Genomic DNA, 16,249 nt, shown 5'->3' with positions numbered 1-16,249 from the left:
GAGCACATCACGCCTGCCGTGGCAAGGCTGCCCAAGCACAGCTTCCCCTGCCCTCTCCCGCCCTGCGCCTAGGACTGCGCCCTGAAGCCTCCTCTCCTTTCTCTGGCGAGCTGCTAACCAGACGTCCCCCCAAACTCACCACAGCGTAAGCGGAGCTCCCAGCAGCTGTCCTCCTTCGAGATAGAGTCTGTCAGCAACAGCATTTCATACTGAAGGCTACTTGCCTAGAAGGCCAACAGGAAGAGACATGAGTAGAGGAGGGTCTGCAGGGTCAATCCCAGGACTAGGGCTCACGTCCATGCTCAGATCCAGGGACTCGGCATTAGAACGTCTGGTCACAGGTGGACCATCAGAGAGACAGCGGAGAGATGGGAGACCCTCCACAGGGCCAACCACTCATTTCTCTTCTCTCTGAGGCTGACTCTGACCTGGGAAAATCTTTGTGGGACACGAGCTCTGCAAACGTGCCGCTCCCTCCCTCCCTCTCGTCTCTGCAAACGAGACCAGCGGGGACGAAGCCGAGCGAATGAAGGCAGAGAGTGAGGAGACGGCCAGCCTGCTCACCAGATCAGGGTTGGCCCAGTGGCCCTTCAGGGCTGTGGAGACTTTGCCAATAATCAGGTCGTTCATTTGCTGGGTGGCCTCTGGATTGTCCCTAGGGAAGCAGAGAAAGGAGTCCTGTTATTCACCATTGGCTGTGTCCCTCCTTTGCACTTGAAGGAGCCCAGAGAAAAGGAAATCAATGTCTAGGGCTACCCAGCCTTCCCAGGGGCAAGAAGACACACTAGCCCCACAAAACCCCGCTATGTAATAAAAAGGGCAGGCCCCAGCCGCCTTTCCTGGGAGGAGACGCCGACTGAGAACAGAGCAGCACTGACACACGGGGGATTTTCTCCCCAGCCCACATCCCAGGCTGCACAGCCCCCAGACACTGCCTGGTGTGTCAGTCTCCAGAATCTAGGTGTCCACTCTCAGCCTTGGCCACAACTCTTTCCTCATCTTCGCCAACTGCCCTCACTTCATTTCCCACAAGGCATCCACATTTCCCATCTATGTCCCTTTGTAATAATGTATATCTTAATAATAAAAAAACCCCACAAATTGTGTCACATCCCTTTCTTGCTTCCCAACGTGTCTTGAATAAAATCCAAGTCCTTACAATGGCCTACGAGACCCTACAGGATCAGGGCCCTGGCGATCTCTCACTAAATCCCCTCCCCTTTGTTCCCCCACTGGTATCCTTCACTCCATGCACAAGGGCTCCCCCGCCCCTCACACCCCGGGCACACCCCTGCCTCTCCTCCTGACACTTGCCATTTCCTCTGTGTGTAGCCCACGCCTTCAGTATCTGCGTGACTTGCCCCCTCACCTCACACAGGGCTCTGCTCAAGTATCACCCCTCAGAGATCGTCCTTGACCACTTTATCCTCTGCAGCAACCCCACCCACAATCAGAGTTGCCATCCCAGCTGTACCGCTCTTCACATCTAATCTCCTGACACTGTACCGTGTAATTACCTGTTTACTGCCCTCCTCCCCTCTAGAACGTAAGCTCCGTGAGTGCGGGGACTTTGTTTCATCTACCACTGTACCCTCAGAGTTTAGAACGGGGCCCAGCATTCAGCAGATGCTCAGTAAATATTTGTTAGATGAGTGAATAAATAATACAGCAAGTAATACTTACCAACCAGCTAACACGTTCCAGAACTTATGCAACATACTCAGTAAATAATCCAAATCCAGCTGTGGGTACTGTATGAGCACAGACTAAGTACTCCACAAATATGAGTTATTACTTGCATGAATTATGTTAGTCTATCCTCACCACAAGACTTTAAGGTATTTGCCACTGTCAGTATTTCTCAGATAAGGAAACCTTAGGCTCAGAGAAGTTAAGAAATGTGTCCAAGGCACATAGTACAAAATATCCGATACTGGGTCTTTCTGATCCAGATCCAAGCTCTTAATCCCTAGGCTCCACTGCTCCAACTGTCTTCTTCTGTGTGAGTCTTGAGTCCAAGTGCCCCGATGCACCCTTCTCCTCCCTCACCAAAACTCAGAAACCGCTTCCTCAGGAAACCCCACCGGTACCAACCAAGTACAAGCCAAACATACTATCTACACGGAAACCCGGGCTTCAAATGCTCCCCAAGTTTGTTCAGCTATACCCAGGACCTCTTCCCATTTTTTTTCTCTATTATAAGCTAGCGAAGCTGTTTGGCAGGGAGAAGCACGGTTCCGTGCACCCTCTGGTGCTCCCAGCACCGCTGCCGCCCCCACCAAAGCACGAGCAGGCATGACCGGCCCCCGTCACCACGGCGCAAGCTCTGACCGGGTCAGGAGGCACATGAGCTGGCGGACCTCCTCCCGCATGGCCGCAGAGCCTCTGCGAAGATTATAATCAAAGAGCTCCCTGATGAGGCCCTGGGAGACGAGGATGTGCCTCAGGGCGGGGTTGGTGGCCAGGGCCCGGAGCAGGGTGATACAGTGCTCTGTGACAGCCGAGGCGCAGCCGTAGCACTTGGTGGAGGATGTGTGGCCACAGCCCAGGACGGACAAGGCGCGGTACTGGCTGGCAGTGAAGGTGGGCTGCACGGAGGTCCGAGATGATTTGGTGGCTGCTTCCCTCTGCTGCAGGTCGTATTCCAGCAACTCTTTGCGTGAAGCAAAAACTTTCTAAGGAAAAAAAAAAGACAAAGGAGAAAGAAATCAGCAATTAAAATAAAGAAAAAGAGGAAGTTAACTAGAAATCAGCTTTGGTTTGAAAAAACACTTTACATGCATGATCTAATTTAGCCCTTTTGATAACCTTACCAGTTAGATACTTTATCCCCACTTTATAGAGGAGGAAACAAGCTTAGAGGGGTTGGCTTGACCAAAGTAAGTGACAGAGTTAGAACTCAGCCTCTGATCACAGGCCCACGCCCTTAACTCCCACGTAACACTGTCTCATAAAGAACAAAGTCAGGAACGTAGGCACGTGTAGCAAAGATGGCACACCAGCAACTTAAGGGACAAGGACCCTGGCTCCTCTTGTCTGCGGCTAGCCTTCCCTCCCATGGGGGTGGGGTCTGTAACATGCCATCCACCGTATGGCCCACCCTGGTTGACTGGAGTTGGTGTGCCCTACCCTTCAAGCCTGCAAACATGTCTATCAGAAAAAACAGGAACAAAATCTTGGCATCTTATTTTTTTAAAACCAGTTAACCCCTCTACTAAAAGATGGGCTGTGAATGGTCAAGAAAAACACATCTATAATAATCTCCGTTATTCTGTTTTCCGGAATGAACTCAGCTCTCTACCGAGCACCCAAAACCGCTGTGGGTGAGAAGCTATGCGGCTGGGCAAGGGCACCCCCGGAGCTGAGCTGCTGGGGGAGAGCAAAGAACTGCTTTGGAAACGACATCGATAACACACGACAAAGCACACTGTCCAGCTGCTCCCGTTTCTCTACCTGGATGATTTTGGAGAGTTCATCGAAAGAGTTCTTGCAGTCTCCACAGTACTCCTGAGCCAACTGCAGGATGTACCGGTTCACACTGGCTGAGGTGGAACTGATGCCCCCAGCCGTCCCCGAGTCATCCTGCAACCAAGAGGGAAGCTGTCAGCCTTCCACCATGAGATGGCCTCACCCAGGGGCTAGTCTTCTGCTTCTGATCCAGAACCCTCTCCAAATGTCCCTCCAGCTTTGGACTACCTGCGGCTTTTCAGGAGCTGCCTCGTTCACTTTGCAGAGCAGGTTCTCCAGCTGTGGCCGATGTCCCATCAGCTGGTGATACACTCGATCAGCTTTGTCCAGAAGTGTGTTAATGTTGGAAACAGCCTAGACAGGAAGAGACAGGGGCATGCGTGAAGGCTCGTCAGCATGAAGATTTTCCCTGAGTGACCGGTCAGGGACCTCTAGGTCAGGTACTGTGTTTCATACGTTATTTCTATTCTTCACAATAATCCTGTGGGGAGGGTATGTTATTTTCAATAATACACAACGTATACGATATACGTATAAATAAACAATGCTGAGAGCAGTGACTTAGGCCAGGTCACACAGTACTAAAAAGCACAGGTGGAACTGGAACTTTCAATCTTCTGACTCCAAAGCCAGGTGTTCTTTTGCTTTGCCAGGCTGCTGCTGCTAGTGACTATCCTGACAGTTGCCCCCTCTTCCCTGTCCTCCCATATCCAGTCCCACCACATCAGGCTGGCAGAGAACTAGCCCCTGGACAAGCCAACAATGAGGGAAGGCCAGCAGCTGCAATTTGAAGCAGCCTGTGGAACAAATGCAGGGCAAGTCACCCAACTTCTATCTGCCTTTCCAAATCTTGTCATTTGTCGCTTGAGATATTCTAGTTTAATTAATATGTCTCCAAAATCCTACACAAACCATGTGTTCCAATATATCTGTCTTATTTGTTGCCACTCAAAAGCTGAGCCCTGAAAACAGTGCTGAGTTGAGAAAACTTCAGCTAGAAGGAAAAGCACACTCCCCACATCAGCTCAGTCCACAGCTCAGATCAAAGCCCTGCCTGAGTCTCGGACGGATGCGGCCTTACCTTCTTCCGGTCTTCTTCATTCTCAATGGGATCCACTGCACAGCAAGGCTTGGCATAGAGCATGAAGTCGAAGCGAGCGTATTTACAGAAGCCACAGGCATTGCACAGGAAGGGGTCCTTTTCATCATAGTTGATGGATCTGAAAAACCATAGTGATTGGGTCAGGGGGCAGCAGAGGATTTGTAGGGAGGGGAGATGGACCACGCCACATCTATACACTGCAAACTATTGCAGGGACTCTCGGAGGGGCAGCAGCAAATAGGCGAGGATGACTTAAGCAACCAGGTAACAAGAAAGGGAGACCCAGAACCAAACCTAGGGACCCCAGCACCACCCACCACTGGATGGTCTCGTGAATTCACATGCATGCGCACGCCCACACACCCCCCACTCTTCCCCTTCCCTCCCACTCTGCACTCTACATACCCATAATCCTGTAGTTATTATGAGGGCACCACACAATGAAATTGAGCACAAGGAGACTCTTACAGAAAAATACAAGGAATGTGCCTGGCCTGGGTGACAACCACTCACTTACCTGCATTTGTGACACTGGTAGACATTCTCTCCACAGTTGCCGCAGACCCCTGGGTTGGCAGGGACTGAGGCACTACAGCGTGGGCACTGCAGGGTCTCCGTGGAGGCCTGATAGTTTTCATAGAAGTCTGCAAACTCAATCATCAGGTTGGAAGCCACTATTGGCAAAGGCAGGTCGATCTTCACCTCTGTCTGCCCGGGGGTCAGCTGAACCTTCTTGGCTTTGTGCCAGCGAGCCGGCCTAGGAGAGACAGTGTCAGACAGAGGGGCAGATGGCCTAAGAGCCTCTCTCTCACAAGACCCTCAGCAGTGACAGTCTGATGAGACGAAGAGAAGACTGTCCCTACCTATTCTTCTAAGGCAATTAAGTCTAAGGAAAGGAAATCTGGCAAATAAAAGCAACTTAATTTAAAAAATGTTTCCTCTATTCTTTCTCTCTTAAAAAAAAGGGGGGGGGGAGAACATACAGGTGCTTTAAGACATTATATACGATAATTTTTGATACTCCAGAAAAACAAGGGAATGCACATCAAGGGAAGATATTAACTCCAAGAGCATGCCACGCTGAAGCCTGGAATCCCAAGAGGTACCGTGATGATGACTGCCATGAGTTCCTATCAAGACAACTACCTTGGAAGGATAACACTCAGGTTGCTTTAGAGAGGCAGAGGGACATACCAGGATCCGGACCAAGTGCCAAGTAGAGTCAGAAAGAGTAAAGGCATGGGATAATTTAGAGGTAATTATATGAATACGATTAGAGCTAATATTTACTGAGCTCTTACTATGCGTCAGGCTCTGTTCTCAGCACTTCACATATACTAACACATTTAATCCTTAAAATAACACCCTGAAAGTGTGTTATTTTTACAGTTAAGGAAACTTTTTTACATTTTACAGTTAAGGAAACTGAGGCTACGTAAATTCTACAAGGGATGTGAACCCACAGTCTCATTCCAGAGTCTGAGGTCTTTACCAGCAGCTACGCTGACTCTACACAACGGAAAATCAAATCCACCTTCTCCAGAGGGAACTGGGTCATCCCAATGAGCAGCTTCTACTTGCAGATCATCAATGTTAACTATGCTTTTCAAACGACAAAGAAAAAACTTCCTTTAAGCAGAGCTCCTGTGGCCATTTGTTCATGTGGTACATGCTAGCTTTATGCTACCTTTAGAGTAATACCAACACTTCCATTCTATGCACAGAGCAGCACTCCCTGTAGGTCTAAACATTCAAGTAGCAACTACTTATATTCTCTGCCCAACATAAATGCCTGAGTCTTCAACAACAAGTGGTCTGTCTCTGTAAAAGTTGACACTATATAACCCATGCTAGTGTCTTCTTTGGCCCATATACAACATGCCTTGAGATTCAGATGTTGGGACAGATAATCTAGAAAGATCCAACATCAGCATATGTAGAGGGAATGCACCATGCAGAAATGGAAGGACTTCAAACTAGAGAACCTCCTTGAGAAATACTGCCTGCTCTGTGAACAAGAGAACAGTGTCTTAATCCAAGAAACAACCACTTCCCCTATAGAATCGTCTATCTAAAAATAGAACCGCTCTAGTTAACATGGGTATGAGAAGCCTAGAGTCCCCCTCACTCAGCTTCCTTTCAGGCTGTTGAAGATCTTAGACTCTGAGGGATCCCTGGGACATAATTTCAAAATAGTTTTCGTCAGCATCCTTAAGAACTGGTGTTTCACCTGTGTCCTTCAGCCATGACCTAAGGAGGCAAGAGGACATACTAGGCCTCCAGGAATGTGCTGCTTTACCTGATTCCAGCAATCAAAGGCAACAACTGGTATTGAGCCTCATAAGCCTGCTGCCCCTCCCCAGGTCTGAAAAGCCCGTACTTGTTTTTCAGCTCCACGATGGCCTGCACAGTTCGGTTGTTGTAATAGAGGTTGATAGTCCGCACCATCTTGGTCCGTTTCAGGTCCCCAATTTTCACCGTCACTTTGCTGATGGTGTGGCTGCCAATGAGCTTCACAACCTGCTGGGTGGTGGTGTACCTTGTGTCCACTTTAATGGAAGACAGCTTGATATACTAAATGCAAAAGTAAACACAAAACAGTGTGTTAGTTCAAGGCTAACGGCTCACCCTGTCCTCTTCAAAACTCATCAGTGTAACCCACTCTTCACCCATGGATGAAGTTTCTATTTAAGGTATCAGGGCAGGTAAGGATTAATACAACTGCAACCAACCACTGGGAGAGGGATGCCTATGCAGTAATAATCAACCTCTAAAAACAAGAAACCCACTGGCCCTGTAAGTCTCGGGACTGTCCATGTTAAAGATGTCACTTACACAAAACGGCACTTCTGGATTATTACACACCAGGCAGGGATCACTCTCCAGGTAATAGCCATCAAACTCCACTAGGCCAGACAAGGTGCTAAGGAAGAAAGCAGTCTTAACATAAGGAGATTTTCATTTTAGAAAGCATGGAGCTTCACAAAGAAGCCATGAGAAAACCATGGCTCAATATTCCCCAAGGCAAGCTCCACTCTAGTGAGAACACAAGGAAATGTGAGAAATCCCAACAGAGTTAAGTCACAGGAAGGGAATTTCAACTGAGTGACCTTAGACGTTCCCTATTTCTGAGCTGTTCTGAGGTCACAGGAATCCTAAATGTTACATTAAAATTTGACTCAAAGAAGAGCCACAATTAAATTTACTAAAAATCACTGAATTGTACACTTGTAATGCGTAAATTTTGTTGTATGTAAATTATACCCCAATAAAGTTTGGAGGAAAAAAAAGAACAGTCACTAATAAACCAGGGAAATAATAAACTGACAGTTTAAACAACAGTGTCTTCCAAAGTTTTTTTTTTTTTTTTAATGCAGCCATTTCTGTAAACTTGCCTTATGTGATTTACACTTAGACCCTTGAAAACTAGAGACCTTCTTAAATCATTGCTTACCAAACCCTAATTCAGCAGTTACATTTTGAGCACCTTCTATGCACAAGGCCCCAACTACAAGGGAGGGATTCAAAGACCAACTAGACAGGAGCGTATTGATTCATAAATAAGAGCCAATCAATGTGGAAATAGCAACTGGACTGTTGACCGAGCTTCAAACAGGAAGAAAGCAGAACAAAACTCACTTGTAAATGTTGGAGTTGGGATGGTTGGTAAGAATGTGGTTCTGAGTACGAAGAATCTCCACAGCCTTCTGTGAATATTCTTTCAACTGAAAACAGAAGTCAATATAGGACCAGAATTAAAGCCCAAGGGAAAGTCTTACTGGCAAAGACTTTTCCTCTGCTTTCTAGCTGATACCGCCCTAGAAGTAGCAGCCCTCATTCAGAATCAAACAAAGCTGAGCCTAACTCCTAGTCATTTAAAGGATTCTATCTTCTTTAGTAGTTTCCACGATCTTAGTGACAGCCCCTCTTTCTATACCTTGTGGAGGAAGAGAAATTTTATTATTATGGAGAAGCCATGAAATGGTTATCTAATTGCAAAAACACGTTGGATATGTGATCAGGACTGCCAGGAAACCCAGAGGAGCACTTTCTTTCCCAAGCAACTTTAATGAGTTGCATTTTCTTCCCCACTTTATCTGCTTCTACTGGCTAAGCCAAATTCAGACGATACTTATTTGCTAGTATCTATTATCTAGGTGGCATACATACTGGGAGTGCTTAATATATACTTAAAAGAGATTTCATATATGTACTCCCATGTGGGTTGATCGTAACGTTCTTAACTCAAGATAAAAAAGGTTAAAATGTGGCAAGTTAGCCTCTCCAACCGTCAATCATCTGTTACCTTCTTCTCTGTTTGTGGGGTTTTCAAGGAGAAATATCCTAGTAGGTCCACAAATTGGGCAGCCTTACGACCATAGGCTGGGAGTTCTGGCCATATAGACCACATCAGATCTAGCAGGAGCTCCTGTTGAGATTTGCTAGAGTTTCTGTAGATAAATGACAGTTCATATTATAAGCAGCAGAAAACCCTGAGGTTCCTTTATTTATCAACAAGGCCCAGGTACCGTTTTGGAGATGTATCTATTTCCCCACAACTATGGGTTAAGTTTGAATGGCTCTACTGTTCTTTTGACAATCAACCTTAACAGATGTAGCATGATCCTTTCCTGTCTTCAGGAGGTGATTTATTCCCATCATCTGACATCTCTCAATGGCAGAAACTGAGCTTTGTTACCCTAAAGAGTCAAGCCTGGTCGTTTTACAAACTTGTAAACATAGCCTTCTTAGTGGAAAACAGATCATCTCTTGCTTCTGACATCAGTTTAATAGCCAAAAAGCAGATAACTCAATGAAGAAATCTGTAATAGTCAAGAGGATTCAGATTGGTGTAAATACGTACAGTATGCACGACCTTGAGTATGGAACATAGAGCCAAGACAGAACTGTTGATACATCACCCACTCCGGTCCCAGACCCACACAGTCTGCTAAAACTAAGCCCCAGACCCTACCTGTAGATATGCAGTGTCAGGCAGTGGGCCTGCCAGCGCACCGAGGAAGAATTGGACTCTAAGAGGAAGCAACGCAGAAACTGGACCAAGGTCTCCTTATCTGCAAATTTGTTCAGCTGGTTCACCAGAGCTGTGCACAGCTGATCCTCCTGGCTTCCTGAGCTCTCACCTGCAAGATCAAAGCAGGACTGAAGGGCTGAAAAGTAGGAAAAAGTGGTCTAGGGTCCTACAGCCAGTGCTCAGGTGGAAAGAGAGGGAATTCTGTCCATGTTTTCAAGTTTCACCAAAATGGTTATGATTTGAAAACAACTTTCAGGGGCTTCCCTGGTGGCACAGTGGTTGGGAGTCCGCCTGCCGATGCAGGGGACGTGGGTTCGTGCCCCGGTCCAGGAGGATCCCGTGTGCCGTGGAGCGGCTGGGCCCGTGAACCATGGCCGCTGGGCCTGCGTGTCCGGAGCCTGTGCTCCGCAACGGGAGAGGCCACAACAGTGAGAGGCCCGCGTACCGCAGGGGAAAAAAAAAAAAACAAAAACTTTCAGTTGGTTTACTGAGACACAAAAAGTCAGCCCCAGATATAATAATCCTACCAAAAAAAGTACCTCTACAAGCCTGGCACCGACAAAGGTAGTCACATTGGAGAAGGAATTTCCTTTCAAAAGTTTGCTACCTACAACAGTCAACATTACCACAGACTGGCACAGAGGGATCCGAATAATTCATTGGGGAATGTGAACCTCAACTGCTCTCCACCAATCACCTGTCTCAGGCCTCCAAGGACCATGAAAATCAGGAACGCAGAAAAACGCTTTTGCCTTTCTGATGGCAAGGAATCAGCTAAAGCTCACTACAGTGTCCATTTGTAGAGCATTTACCAGTTTACAAGGCACATTTATAAGCATAGTTTCATTTAACACCGACAATCTCTCCACGAAGCAAGTGTTATTATTTCATATTAAAAGAAACTTGGGCCTAGTAAAAATGTTTGGTGCACTTTGACCTTTCCCGTTACAGACACTAGGTACGGAAGTCACACTCTTTAAGGTGTCACCTTCAACATAACTGAAAATGACACTAGAGGGCATTTGGGTTTTAGGTCCCTGTAAATCAGGATGAAAAACCTTTCAGAAGAAGAGAATGACAAACTTATGGTTACCAAGGGGGGAAGGGGGGAATGCAATGAACTGGGAGATTGGGACTGACACGTATACACTACTACGTGTAAAACAGATAACTAATGAGAACCTACCGTATAGCACAGGGAACTCTACTCAATGCTCAGTGGTGAACTAAGTGGGAAGGAGATCTAAAACAAAAGGGTATATATGTATACGTACGACTGATTCACTTTGCAATACAGCAAGAAACTAACACAACGTTGTAAAGCAACTATACGCCAATAAAAATTAATAAAAAAAAAAAGAAGAGGAGAATGAACGATGTGCTCTCAGAGAGACTAGAACACATCACCCTGGTCACTGAGACAAGAAGGTGACCCTTACCCTCTTTCTCCTTTTCCTTTTCTTCTTTCTTACTCTTCTTTGTGGACGACTTTGACTGTGCTGTGGCTTGTCCAGAACCAGTGGCCACAGGGGCTGAGGAGGAGGAAGCACTGGAGGGCCCTGCCGAGGCCGCCAGCGCAGCGAGGACTTTGCTGCCGCACAGAGCACAGGAGAGCAGCTGCAGCAGCACCGGAGACACCCCCTCATCCACCAAGAAGCTGACTTGGAGGAGGAAGTACAGGACAGCTGCAGGCAGAGGAGACAGGGGCTCAGCTCTGACACAACTGCGAGACTCACACACAAGAACGGGAGCACCTGCTCCAGACGCCAGGGCTGCCCTACTCCCACCACCTCCTTTGTCCAGGTTCTCTGCTGGAAGTTCCCAGAAGAATTTACACCCTCTTTGGAAATATCTGACAAGTACTGCAACAACTACACAGAGGCTGGCTCCCAGCCCCCACTCCTGTGAAGAAGATGATTCTCCTCCGTAGTTGACCACAACAATATGCTTGTTGTGGTCCCACCGCACCCCACATTTTTGTCTATGGACGCTTAGCAATCTTGTAAGTTTTTACTTGTCTTCTTTGCTGGGCAGAGTTCTGTCTATCTTGCTCATGGCTGTATCTCTAGAACCCAGTTTAACGCTTGGCATATAGTGGGCTTCGAGGAACAGTTCTTGAAGGAATGAATGAGTAACAGCAACCAAAAGGAGAAGCACTGCTTACAGTCATCTTTGATGCAGAATTTCTGCCAGTTGATGGTTCGCTGGGCAGCAATCTCTGCACAGGCTTTCAGGTGCTCCATCTGAAATGGAAACCAATCACCAGAAACGACCCACACCTGCTGTCTTGAGGGGTCATCACCTCAGCTTTGGACTACAAACCCTCGCCCTCTGTGCAAGGTTGATCAGTGCCCCGGTGAACCTGGGGCCAAGGCCCAAACACTGAGCCTCCTACATTCAACGTCCCACCACACAAAGCCCTTTTGTTTTCAGGGATTCTTCAGACCACTCAATAGTGCAGCAGGAATGGTAGGTCATGACGTAAGACACTACAATCCAGTTTATTTTTTTCTTGCTAAAAGCATAATAGTAAGAACACTGGATTAGGAGTCTTTAACACTGAAGATGTTCTTCCTAGATGTTCCTATGCAATATATTCAATTTACTCCCCAAAGTCAAACAACTGATCTTAGGCGATAATACATCATTTCTTTAGTATTCAGGGACAAAAATGAGAGGTGCACAAATCCCGGGTTGATCCTGTCCACGACATGAGCAAATGACACTGGTAGAAAGCCCCTCCTCACAACAGAGGAACCACTGCCAGGTGGGGGCGGGACCAGGGAGGGGCAATCGCAGACCCTGAAGCCAACTGCATGTGGTATAGCACCCAGCTGGGTATCATGGATCTATCCTGCTCGCAACCCTGGCCATGATGTTCTCAAAATACTGAAAAGGCCCTGTGTGTGCTGCTCCATCCTATCACCTACTTGGCTGAGCCTCGTCCACAGCCTCCCCTGCCCTACCACACCACCCCAACACCGGCCGTACCAGGCTGATGAGCGTGTCATACTGCAGGGCGGAGCCAGAGCTGGCTGTAACCACACTTGCCCGGAGGAAGATCCCCTGCTCCTCCAGCAGCTTCTTGATCCCGCGCACATGGGAGTCGAGGGTGTGCAAATCCCGGAGCTGGCGGTATTTCTCCTTTGACCCACAGATGAAGAGCAGAAGTTTGCGGACTTGCCGACGCACAAATGGAGTTTGCTGGATCATCAGGTACTTGAGGGGAGAAACGACACAAAGAGTCAATGACTCTGGAACTGTATCTGTACCAGCCACAGCGCCTTGGGTTTTCATGAGCTGTTACTAAAAACTGGTAACACAAACCAAGCTACTTCCTTGCAGTCAAGCTAGGCCCTGGTGAACTTCAGTATTCCTTACAAGGACCAGCAGAAAGAAAGGCATAGAAAGAAAAACGTCAAAAAGGGAAAAGGAGCAACATTCCTGCTACCGCTCGTGGAGTACTTAGGAATCTATAGGAGGCTGGTCTGCACTCCAGCCCACCCAGAATGAACGTGTGAAGAAAAATAACATTCAGAATCTCTCTTTCAGGTAAAAGAGGTGGGGAAGAAGCTGCGCTGTTCCATCTACATGACTTGAAATGGCTGTTTGGGGTTTGCGAACATTATTCTTCCCAGAGTTCATCTCATGCTTGCTGTGCAGGTTATTCAGCCATTTCCTCTCGGCTCCAAAGCCACCCCACCACACCCTGCTCTGTGACGTCCAGTCCAGAACTAAAGCTAGCTGCGCTGTTTCTTGCCGGCTGGTCCCCTCTTAGGTTCTGCCAGTGGGGAGCACTGGAGGGACACCAAAAGGCAGGAGGGAGAGAAGGGACTTGCTCCTTCCCACCTGCCTGCCGTCCTAGGAGCAGCCCTTCACCCTAGCGGCCTCCAGCATCTCTTCAACAGTCAAGGACAAACCAGGTCCGGGCGGTCCTGTTCGCCGGCTTCTTTTAGAACTTCCAGAGTCCACCACATCACACCCCTTCCGAGCTCCTGAGGTGCGAGCAGCAGCAGCCCCTCCTCAGCCCCACCGGGCCTCTCCGCTGCCTTCAGGGGGCTGTTGGCGGCTGCTGCCTGCGGTTACCACCCCTGTGTTACCACAATGTGCCCTTTTTATCTTTTCGGTTCTTCAGTGGCTGCTTAACCAATTCTCTATATTAAAATCTCTCAGTTCATTTAACCAGCATACTTTCTGTTTTCCAGGCAGAGTCCAAACTATGAAACTTGTCCATTATCACCACATGTGGGGGAAGGTAAGTGTAGAGAACCAAACACTAAAGTGGACACTAAAGTGGATGGCTTGCTCTGATACACATCTTCCACAGTTTCACCACATAGTACACTCTGGAGGGGCAAGACCTAAATGGTGGGAGGGACTCTGATGGGAGAAATACCACATGACGGTTAGGATGCAAGGGAGCCACAAAGGCAGTCACAGCCGGTGTGTCCTCTCCTCGACTGGGACCTTCACTTACCTCTGAGAGAAAGTAAAACCACGAATGATCAAAGACAGGAGGTGGGATTCGAGAATTGGTGTCAGCGATCTTTTTGATTTGGTATGGCAGCCTCAGTACCATCTCTGTGAGAAGCTGAGTATAGGCCTCAAACACATCAGCAGCATGGCCCTGGGAGAAGAACATTTGTATAAGAACCTGTGACTGACAATTTCCCCTGACCACAGTTAGGAAAAAGGCTGGTCTATTGCTCACTAGGAGTACCTCACGTTGGAGATGGTAAATGGCACCTTTCAAAGCTGGAGCCTTCACTGACGGATAGTTTCGTTTACAAACCCAGGAAGGCCCCAGGCTCCCGGGGGCAATTTCATTACATGCAAAGCTCACTGTGGAGGCAGATCTCACTGCTCTTAAAAGTTCTAACATTTCACTCTGGTTTTTGACACTGGATTGATTTTACTCTGCTTACACAAAAATTAGAATAGGAAAAAAACTGAAAAAACAGTAATGGAGAAGGATTTCTGACTTTCTCTGAGATGTATTCCATTCCCTAGAACCAAAGCTTTCCATGACAACAAGAAACATTCGTGTAACCAAGGGGGTGTCAAAGATCACTAAACTCAGTCGAGATCCTGGGCCCACACACAGAGGCAGGGGTACCGAGAGATTGAGGACAACGGAAACAACAGCTATCCTACAACCTGTGTGGTCCCCAGGAAGAGACTGTGAGAGTTTGGGGGCATGTGTCCCACATATTCAATCACCAGCTGTTTATCAGATCTATGTCAAGCACTGGGCGTGTGAAGAGAAATAAAATATGGTCTTTGCTGACAGTCTGGAGGGGAAGACTCCACACGTGTGCACAGGGTGCTCTGGGACCCAGGGAAAGGCCATCTCGCTCAGACAGCAGAAAAGTGTTCTGGGGAAAGATCCAATACTTGAGCTGGGTCTTGAAGAAGGGCTAGGAGTTAACTAGACAGGGGAAGGAAGGGATGCAGAAGGAGAGGAAAAAACTTCTGAAGGGACAGCATGTACGCTGGGAGAGACACACAGATTAGCAGGGCTGCATGCAGGGGTGTTACAGTTGATAAAGTAGAGAGTTAAGTAGATAGCTGGATCGGCAAAGAACTTTTTGGCTGAAAAGTTACGGAAAACCACTAGAAGGTTATACAAAGAGAAGGACATGACCAGATTCACAATTTGTGCCCTGTTACACTCCCATACTATTCGAAGCAGTCCTGAGTATGCAATAAGCAGCACAGCTACCCCAGGCCATCTTGCTCCACTACGTGGACTCCAATGGAACAGAAATGGTAATAATAATTAACATTTATTGAGCACTGCTATGTGCTAGGCACTGCGCTTTACCAACATCACCTCATCCGATGCTCACAACAACTCTATAAAGCAGATACTATGTGTGCTCATTTTCCAGGTGTGCCAACTGAGGCTTACGAAGGTTAGACAGAACTTCTCCAAGCTTCATGGCTGGTAAGTGGGAACACTTGTTCCCGAGGGACATGTTCCCAGACTCACCTGACCAGAAAGCCCAGCTTCTAAACTAGGGCATCCTGTAACAGCAGGGGGAGTATGTGACATCCTCGGCTCCTTCAGCGCTACTCGCTGAGACTGAAGAGGACAGTGCCCTAGGTGAGGGACAGGAGTGGGTCGCTGCCCGGGGGGAGGACCTCACCTTCACATACTGGCGGAGGAAGAATGGGCTCATGTCGGGTGGGGATGGCGTAGCATGCGGTTTCAGCAGCTGGCTGGTAGCCACGGGCTCCTCATCGTTCTGCTGGCTCTTCCAGTACTCCAGCAGGGACTTGAGCACGTGCAGGCAGTAGTCCACAGCGCCAGAGCTCAGCAGGGCTGCTGCTGTGGCACTGGAGATGAGGGAAGATGACTGGGGAAAAACCAGGGAGAAGCTAAGAATGGCCTGTAGAACAGTGTGGCATTCAGCTGAGTGTTGGGGGTAGGAAACGCACTCACAACAGCCTTAGGAGAAGCTGTCATGGAACTGAGGGAGTCAGTCTCTTGAGTTAAAAGTTTCCTGACTAGGGGCTTCCCTGGTGGCGCAGTGGGTGAGAGTCCGCCTGCCGATGCAGGGGACACGGGTTCGTGCCCCGGTCCGGGAGGATCCCACAGGCCACGGAGCGGCTGGGCCCGTGAGCCATGGCCGCTGAGCCTG

At 48.2% G+C, this 16,249-nt stretch overlaps 1 protein-coding gene across 7 annotated transcripts in view; it reads right to left on the bottom strand.

Moving 5' to 3' along the window:
* The window catches only part of UBR4 (ubiquitin protein ligase E3 component n-recognin 4), a 125,837-nt gene that overhangs the window by 35,124 nt on the left and 74,464 nt on the right, over nt 1–16,249 (bottom strand). For all 7 annotated transcript variants that reach the window (XM_029227494.1, XM_029227495.1, XM_029227496.1 and 4 more), the window contains 17 exons: nt 15,755–15,964; nt 14,083–14,232; nt 12,597–12,824; nt 11,770–11,848; nt 11,045–11,290; nt 9,546–9,714; nt 8,877–9,021; nt 8,210–8,295; nt 7,406–7,493; nt 6,951–7,144; nt 5,088–5,327; nt 4,550–4,688; nt 3,697–3,822; nt 3,454–3,582; nt 2,332–2,675; nt 565–655; nt 140–224 (listed from right to left, as the gene is read on the bottom strand). In XM_029227494.1, the coding sequence (XP_029083327.1) occupies nt 140–224; nt 565–655; nt 2,332–2,675; nt 3,454–3,582; nt 3,697–3,822; nt 4,550–4,688; nt 5,088–5,327; nt 6,951–7,144; nt 7,406–7,493; nt 8,210–8,295; nt 8,877–9,021; nt 9,546–9,714; nt 11,045–11,290; nt 11,770–11,848; nt 12,597–12,824; nt 14,083–14,232; nt 15,755–15,964 (2,749 nt within the window). The remainder of the gene's footprint in view (nt 1–139; nt 225–564; nt 656–2,331; nt 2,676–3,453; nt 3,583–3,696; nt 3,823–4,549; nt 4,689–5,087; nt 5,328–6,950; nt 7,145–7,405; nt 7,494–8,209; nt 8,296–8,876; nt 9,022–9,545; nt 9,715–11,044; nt 11,291–11,769; nt 11,849–12,596; nt 12,825–14,082; nt 14,233–15,754; nt 15,965–16,249) is intronic.

Source organism: Monodon monoceros, unplaced genomic scaffold (assembly GCF_005190385.1).
Source record: "Monodon monoceros isolate NGI ecotype Baffin Bay Population unplaced genomic scaffold, NGI_Narwhal_1 Super_Scaffold_18, whole genome shotgun sequence".
NCBI classification, from domain to species: domain Eukaryota; kingdom Metazoa; phylum Chordata; class Mammalia; order Artiodactyla; family Monodontidae; genus Monodon; species Monodon monoceros.
The sequence above is the reverse complement of the archived record's forward strand: the minus strand, read 5'-3'. Positions and strand labels throughout refer to the sequence as shown.